The sequence below is a fragment of the Brachyhypopomus gauderio genome, chromosome 3 (assembly GCF_052324685.1).
Source record: "Brachyhypopomus gauderio isolate BG-103 chromosome 3, BGAUD_0.2, whole genome shotgun sequence".
Taxonomy (NCBI): Eukaryota; Metazoa; Chordata; class Actinopteri; order Gymnotiformes; family Hypopomidae; genus Brachyhypopomus; species Brachyhypopomus gauderio.
This window is the reverse complement of record NC_135213.1, coordinates 35,144,477-35,153,457: the sequence shown is the minus strand read 5'-3', so window position 1 is coordinate 35,153,457 and position 8,981 is coordinate 35,144,477. Positions and strand designations below refer to the sequence as shown.

At 43.0% G+C, this 8,981-nt stretch overlaps 1 protein-coding gene across 1 annotated transcript; it reads right to left on the bottom strand.

The window, feature by feature from the left end:
* Positions 1 to 2,308: 2,308 nt before the first annotated feature.
* xbp1 (X-box binding protein 1) lies at positions 2,309 to 5,194 on the bottom strand. The gene is given in 6 exon segments (XM_076997892.1): positions 2,309 to 3,318; positions 3,612 to 3,719; positions 3,722 to 3,778; positions 3,912 to 4,040; positions 4,243 to 4,339; positions 4,829 to 5,194. Coding segments are annotated over 6 exon segments (1,215 nt in total). The 5' UTR covers positions 5,062 to 5,194; the 3' UTR covers positions 2,309 to 2,727.
* Between the last annotated feature and the right edge of the window lie 3,787 nt (positions 5,195 to 8,981).

The following is an 8,981-nucleotide window of genomic DNA, read 5'->3' as shown; positions in this document are numbered from 1 at the left end:
CCATAAAAGTTTCAAGGATGTTACATACAGAAAAGGTTCAGTTAGAGTATATTACAGCAAGGTTACAGTTACAGTAATGTTACTTTCATGTTACAGTTACAGTAATGTTACAGTTACAGTAATGGGACAGTTACATTAATGTTACACTAATGTTACAGTTACAGTAATGTTACAGTTACTGTAATGTTACTCTAATTTTACAGTTACAGTAATGTTACTCTAATGTTAGTTACACTAATGTTACTTTCATGTTACAGTTACAGTAATGTTACTCTAATGTTATGGTTTCAATAATGTTACAGTTACACTAATGTTACAGTTACAGTAATGTTACACTAATGTAACAGTAATGTTACACTAATGGTACAGTTACAGTAATGTTACTTTCATGGTACTCCTTCATTTCTTGCTTTGAGTTCAGAGCTTTTGTTATGAGTTCGCAAGAATTGCTTACATGATCATTTCAGCCAGTGCAGGTTCTGTATGGTGAATATAGTACCAGGTTCTGTATGATTAATGTGAACAGCACCCCCTCCAAGGGTCGGGTGATGGGGGAGGGGGGGTTGTTTAATCTCATTTTACGTCACCTAACCTCTGGCACTTGATTCCATGGAGATAACACGTTGCCATGGCAGTCTCTGAATAATGAGAGATGTGAGTCTGAAGAGTGAGATTTGCTGGGTGGTTGATCAAGCGTCCACAGTTCTGTTTGATGAGGATGTTGATAGTTGATAGACTGTTAGGTTGTTGATGTAGCGGTCACTAGGCCCATGACGTAGTGCAGTACAGTGTGGTGAACTGGGAGAACGTGTGTGCCTCTCCTGCTGAGTCTCTACACCCTGGAGGTGCCCGTCTGGACTCTGTGTTCTCCCAGTCTGAATCATTCACAAACTGAACCAAAGACGTCACAGACGAAACTGCCCATTAGTAATGGGGAAAAAGCTTAATGAATGGCTGTGTGCGGGCGTTGGTGTGTGTGTGCATGTGTGTGCATGTGTGTGTATGTGTGAGCGTGCACGCGTGCGTGTGTGTATGAGCGTGGGTGTGTATGAGCGTGGGTGTGTGTGTGTGTGTGTTTGATCTGCCTCTAGCTCAGTCTTTCCCACCTGACTCTGAAACTTTGACATGAAACATGAAACTTCTGTCTGTGAATTTCCGGCAGCTGCAGAAATAACTGTTTCTCTCTGAAAGACTGATATGTTATTTTAGATTTTATCCAATACAGGAATCTCACTTCAAGATGAAACTGTGACTGATTGTAATGTGAGATTACACTGAGCTATTAGAGAGACTACACCTCCTCAACACCAAACATCACATCACACTGTTTCATATCCAGATGGAGGGGGCTCTCCTCTGCTCCCCACAGATGGCTTTCACTGAGCAGTTGTGGTTAATCCCCGAAACTGACAGTGGGATGGCAGGGTTCTCGGGGTGGTTCCCCCTCCGTCCGTCAGCTGGGGCTCCGCTCAGGGGACAGTAACCGGAGAGCAGTGTTCTGCTCCCTTGCTCTGACCGGAGTCACACCGCTCAGGATGGAGGTGGTGACAGGCCGGCTTACCGGGCTGGATCGCACTCTAATTTGGGCCTGGACTTTACCGGCTGGGACCCTCCAAAACGAGCAGAAAGTCCCTTGGCTCAGGATATTCGAACAGTGTTGCTACATGCTTAAGTTGAACTTCCTTCTGTTGAAATCAGCAGCAAAAACCACAACCAACGTCTGACATTCTGCATTCATCCCCCTCCTGACTCTGGAGTCCAGGTATCGGTGCTGTAGATCGTATTGTATCTTAGGAACATAAGCAAATGGTTTTCAGCTGTTTAAATGCTGACAGAAACCACAGCTGCTGTGTTTTCCTGGATAAAACCTCTATGAAACTCAACCCAAAATAACTCCCAGGAAGTTCACACCATGACTCAAAGCAGTAGCTGCTAACCATAGCCTCAGTGTTGCTGCATAGAAGGTGCATCCCCATTGGAAGAGACATTAAAAATGGAGCATTCTGCCAACTCCACCTTCCTGTTTTAACTCATGGATACATCCAATCTGGTTTGTTGATACGGTTTAAAATTTCAGAGTTTAACTAGTTCCCAGAATCCCAAACTACGCCCTCAGTTAAATGTACGCCCTACAGAAAATGAAGCGTTCCTTTTGAGTTCTCCTTTCAGTCAAGACATTTTTAATTATATGCTACACTGCACTTAGCACACATGTCAGAGTAAATATACTCTGCATTTTTTTTATAAACATACACCATTCCACCCCACCCCCCCCAGCTTTCAGCCACAGAAGTACCAAACACCATGGTGCAATGCCAGATTTTAATGCGAGTGATTCTACAAGGAGAGCACTAATAAAATTATACATTTTACAATAAGCATTATCCTTAGCAGACAGTTTACAATACAGGACTCTGGAGCAAGATACACAAATAAATAGTTCTGTTTCTAAAAACCATTTCCACCCTGCCCCCCCCCCCCCCTCCCCAACAGACAAATACTGCATCATCGAGATTCATTCCATCACTATTGTTGATAATGTCCATTCCAAGTCTTTGTGGGCCAACCCAAACAGCTCTACATTAGCTACACAATTACTTTGGTCTGAATGAGGGAAATTATATAAAAATAAAAAAAAGTTTGCAGTGTGGTAGGAAGTATAGGGTGGCCATGTGACACTAGAATGAAAGGGTGCCAAATTTCCATTATTGATTTACAACAGCCATTTCAGACGCTAATCAGTTGCGGAAAGAGTTCGTTGGCAAACATGTCTTCCCAGGAGCCGTCTGAGCAGAGTGGGGAGGAGATGTCACTGAAGGGGGAGGGGGATCGCTCGTATCCAGAATCGCTGCACGCATCCGTCAACAAATAGGCTGCCTTCTCGTAGTCGTTGAAGGAAGGAGATGCATCAGACAGGAAGTCGTCAACCCCAAGAGAACTGTGATTGGTCTCTGGGATGACCACTTCCTCTGGCTCGTCCTTCACGTTCACCGTCTCCACTTCCACCTCAATCTCCTCTTCATCAGACGACGAGAAGGCAACGGTGTCTTGGATCTCCTCGACCTTTACGTCGGGGATGCTCTCCTCGTGGACCACCTCTACCTGTTTGGTGTATACGTGGTCGAACTGGATCAGTTCATTAAGGGCTTCCAACTTAACTGATGTGGCCCCCACAGCTCCAGGTGGGGAGGCAGGTACCGGCTCTCCGGTTGCCCCCACCAGCAGGAGACGCTGCTCTGCCTCCTGTGCTTCTGAAAGGCCACCCTTGAGGAAGAGCTCTGGGTCGAGGATGTCCAAAATACCAAGCAGGAGATCAGACTGCAGAATAAAACACCACACTGTTAAAAAACATACCAAGACAAAAAGGCTACACTAACTCATTAAAATTTCAAAGCACAAAATTAGCCACTGTTCAGATATACTCTGGAAACCAGCTAGCTAAAGACAATGTCAACAGTGGTGGAACTACTGGAGGACATTTTTACATCCAACAAGCACGACAAAGCACGTCAATCTCTTACAGATTCTTCGTAACCACCCTCCAATTATCAGTGTTCCACACCTCCCTTTGTGACATCACTGCCTCTCATTATGACATCACTGCCCCTCACCTCAGAGTCTGCAGTGCAAGGAGCACGAGCATCCATGACGAAGTCTTCAGATTTGATGACAACTGGGCCTGCACCTGCTGCGGAGGCACACGTAGCCTGAGTACTGCTGACTCAGAAGACCCGGTCACCAGAACCAAATCACTTGGCCCGGATTCGACAGCTTGCACCTGAGAGAGAAAGAAAGAGAGAAAGGGGGGGGGGGGTGTTCAACTTCCCACAGACTTCATACTCCATTCTGGTCCAGCTCTGAACTTGTTGCTATGCCACCACCGTTAATATCACTCCAAAGTGCCTCCTCACCTTCTCCACTTTCTCCTCCTCCGTGTTGAGGGTGTCCAGCCCCAACCTCTGCCTCAGCTCTTCGTTTTCGCTGAGCAGATCACTCGTCTTCTCCCGCAACATCCTGTTCTCCAAGTGGAGTTTATGATTCTACAGGGTCAGAGGTCAACCATCAGTTTGGGGGGGGGACACACAAAACAAAGCTGAAGGTACTCAACAGCAAGTCAGTGACCCAGATGTGCGGTTACACCAGGACGGCACAGATTTGGCTCCCTGCTACTGGACAGTTTGCTGCACTTAGTAAACCACAAGTTCCAGTCGGTCTGAACCCGTTTGTTTGTTCAGTGTTTACCTCCTGTTCCAGCTCCAGGACCTGTTGTTCCAACTCCCCCATTTTTGCCTTTTTTCTGTCTCTTGCAGTCTGTGCGGCAACTCTGTTCTTAAGTTTCCTGTGATAAACCACAAATAAAATTTATTCCCGGCTCATTTTTTAAATCGGGTTTCATAATCAGCCCTTCAAAAAATACAGGACATTTTCAAAATTACGAAGTGCAGAAACCTAAACCTGATTTATTCATTTCCGGCTCTCTTGAAACCGTTTAAATTGGAGACTACAGAACACAACTAATTATAATAATCAGCTCCATTATAGGCAGTAAAGTTGCGCAATCTGCAGCCATGTTGCTGCCACGCAGGCAGGTCTCGGCACCAGCACCTTAGTGGGCGGGACCGGCGACCCACTAACGCAGTCACCCGGATGTTGGCTGAAGTTCAAATTCCAGAGGATACGAATTTTAACAGATTTTCGCAATGTATCAAACCGCAACGACCGGAGAGATTAACACTCAAACCACGGCCCGAAAAAAAGTATATACACATATATTAATATTAGATTAACAAAAACCGGCGTTAAGGGGGAAATGCTCGTAAACGCTCACCGTCTGAGTGCTTTCTCCTCGGGACTCAGGTGTGTGAGTCTCTGCCTTTTGCGCAGAGGCGCTGCGGAGACGTTGGAGTCGGAGTCCGACGAGGCTTGGTGAGCCGCGGACGGAACCATGACAGAAATGGACCGGCTGTATCCGCCCTGCGCCGCCACGGCCGCCGGGCTCTGCTTGCCGGATATGAGGAGGACTTTGTGGGCGCCTCCGGCCCCTGCTGCAACTACAACCATATTGTATTTAACGTCAGGATCTTCGCGGAGACCCTCTCGGTATATTTTACGGGATAAAAAAAAAAGGTTACAAAATTGAAGTAACTGCTACTTCGCAACGTTACAACCCTCTTGGTTTTCAGCAAATTATCTTGCGCGATGGAGCCAGCGTTATATTTCTACCGTCGTGGTGCGGTCTGATTGGCTGCTGGGGTCGCTTACGTCACTAGCCACGCCTTCATCTGATGTAATTTACGTTCAACATTCCCCAATTCGCTTCGGGTTTTTCTTCGTCAACAAGTCTAACGTCCTCTAAACAAAACTTCCACACGTCGGGCAGCAAGTGACATTACAAATAGAAACCAGTATTTATTTGGTATTTGGATGAGGTGTTATCAAGAAAGAAAAAATACAGGAAATATATTTGGACTGTTGTAGAAAAAAGGGGTGTTGGGTTGAAATTGATGTAACGTATTTCGTCAGCGTATTTATATTTGGAGGTGGACGGAAAAATATTTAAAGAAAAACTAGACCCTTTCAAACAGCGTCTGAAATTGTTACATGTGAACGTTTACAGCAACAAAACTGGCATTTCCAATAACGCAGCCTCTGAATGAAAGTGACCCAGAAGTGCGTAGTTTCTCCTGGCATGAAGCCATACGGCAGTGATCATGGATAATGGTGGGATTAGCCTTAAACCACAGCTGCTGTGTTAATCAACTTAATCAAGGAGCGCACAGACTTGTACAGTATTATATAGTTCATTCCGACTGGCTGTTAGATTGATGAGTGACAATCCGGACATAGCAGTAGACTTTTGACTGCGTGCCAAGGATTGTTGGGAAATACTAGTATTATGGGGAAGAAGCACGCGAGAGGTCTAGAACTGGTCATATGAGTTCAAGAATACTTTCTGTTCAGTTTTTCTTTTCCTTCTTTTCTGTATTACAGTGACATGCTGTATCTCAAAATATGATTATTTTTTAATCACACACTAGTATATAACACTCAGAACAAAATATTAAAAATTACAAATACATGGTCAATTAAAATACTCATAGTAACTTGTATACAAATTACACACAAAACTTTGCAAACATCCTCAAAGTGTTGGGGAAAATGTATCTTGACTGAAACTCATAACTGTGTGTGGGGGCCCTGTAGTGTATGGGGGTCCTGTTTGCAGTGACAGCATTGCCTGTCAGTGTGTAATTAGCAGAATAATGGCTTCACAGTGTGTGAAGCAAGCAGTCTGCAGACCTCATGGAGTCCACCCAGGTGTGCGTAGGGTGGGGGGTAAACAGAGGGTCGTTTACCCAAATTCCTATCTGTCCTGTAATCAACATCGTAAAGAACAAGCAAACTTCAGCTTAAACTTGCTTTGATCCTGCATGCATCTTGTTATTCTGGAAAAATACAGCTCTCCTGGTCTGCTCCAGTGTGCGAGGTGGCCCTGAGCTTAGATATACGTGACAATGATACAAATCTAATAAGATCAGAGGTCTTGCTTCTACTTTTGTTTGAAAACTGCAGATTTTTCCTCAGAACTTCATTTAGATGAGACTTCTGTGGCGCTCATGGAAAACGGAACACACTTTTGGAAATGGGGAAATGCCTGTTTAGACATAAATTGAATCACCGTTTAAAGTTCTCTTGATTAAGACCCGTGAAGTCCCGCCAAGGTCTTCATGTCTTCATGTCTTGGCTTCATGTCACTAATGTGGCCGAGGGAAACCCCTGCTACTGCGTGTCTTTAGTGATAGTGATCACTAAAGTGATCTTTAGTTTTGTAGGATACTTCAATTTTTAAAGAGCACCACACTTCTAGATGCTGAAGCAAACGAGGTAAACTGCCCCTTTAAGGTCCTGAGCTAAGCTACAGCACAGGATGATGAAACGCGCTTGTAATTTCTGGGGAAAAAAGTCATGTTTCAGAAAAGTTGTGACACTGTTTAATCAAAATTTGCCTAAATAACTTTCAGATACATTCACTGTTTGATAAAGTGCAGATTTACTGGCAGCAGTTTAGAAAGATATCGTGTTGACTGCAACCTTTTTTTAGGTTTTTGCTGAAAACCTAAAATAAATTGGTTTAGTTCTAAGTATGAGCTAGTGGCGAAATAGTAAATCTTGCAAAGACGAGTCATAGTTGAGCGGTTCTGCTGCATAATGTATCCTTCCGTCCGTTCTTGCTAGATAAGTGGCATGTGATAGCAGTGTGACATCAGTTGACCAAATGTGGGAGAACTATTTAAACATCTTTACGATGACAGTGTGCGTTACTGCAAACACACCATGTAAGAAGCTTTTCCAGATGGTCCTATGGTTTAATCTACAATATTATTTTTATCTAAATGTTAATGTTGTCACAGAGCAAACAAGCAGTGTTTGTTCCGTGGATACTAAAAGACACGTTTTCTCTCAAGTCTTGTCTGACTGCAGAAGACGTGGGCTGACTTTAGTGGACGAAAAGCATAGCCACTAACCACACATTCCCAGTATTCATGGTGCAGTTAGATGGCTAGTGCAGTCAACACGTCAACACTGAGCCCTCTATCACTCTCTATCTCTCTCTTTCTCTCTCTGCGAGGAATGGGTGGGTATGGTAGTCGTACTTTATCCACCATGGAGACAGCATTGTCTTGACATAGTATTGAAGGGTCACACCCAGACACACACACACACACACACACACACACACACACACACACACACACACACACACACACACACACACACACACACACACAGCTGGGGGATTCTCAGGCCCAAGGCGATATTTACTCAATCTGATTACACCCCACCCATTGTGTGTGTGTGTGTGTGTGTGTGTGTGTGTGTGTGTGTGTGTGTGTGTGTGTGTTTGCTTGCACTAGCTGTACTGTAGCCACCCATTCCCACCCACGATGCATAAGATCTAGGTAACACACACACACACACACAGTGTGATCTTTTCCCAGTCTCTGAGAATGCTAGATTGCTTCACAAACTAATCTAGTATCACACTATGCTCAACATGTGTTAGCTGGATGGCCTTTGAAATGTCGGGTCTTAGCACACAGGAGTCTTAGCACACAGCTGCTGTCATCAGGCAGCTATGCATTAGATGGGAATAAAGGGAATAAAGGCTTACGCAATGTGGAATTAGCAATGTAGTGTGTGTGTGTGTGTGTGTGTGTGTGTGTGTGTGTGTGTGTGTGTGTGTGAGAGAGTTTACATTCAGTGTTCATATGTTCACGTTAACACACAGGATTGCTGAAGTAATTGTGAACCATTTCAAAATTGTCTTTTCTCAGTTTGCTGCTGTTGTTGCTATTTAGATGTTGTTGTTATTGTTGTTTAGATATTGTTGTTTTTGCTATTTAGATGTTGTTGTTATTGTTGTTTAGATATTGTTGTTTTGCTATTTAGATGTTGTTGTTATTGTTGTTTAGATATTGTTGTTATTGTTGCTATTTAGATATTGTTATTATTGCCATTTAGATATTGTTGTTATTGATATTTACAATAACAATAATCTTTTTTGTGCTTAACAGAATAAAACATTGAAATGAAGCAAAGATAAAAAAAACATTAAAAGAAAGCAAAGGAAACAAACATTATAAAATAAGATAAATAAGACCATTTAAAAAAATAATAGACAAAATAATTTAATAAAGTAAATAAGATGTCAAAACTATTAAAATTATGAGAACAGATATAAAGTGTAACAAAGTAAAATAATGCAATAGAATGTGATAAAGTAATAAAATAATTAACCATTTGAATTTGATAACTAAATGCAGATCTAAATAGGAAGGTATTTAGATGGTGTTGTTGTTATTGATATTTAGATATTGTTGTTATTGTTGCTATTTAGATATTGTTGTTGCTATTTGAATGTTTATTATTGAGATGTGTTGTTGTTGTTTAGATATTCCATTGGCAGAAGGACCACAAAC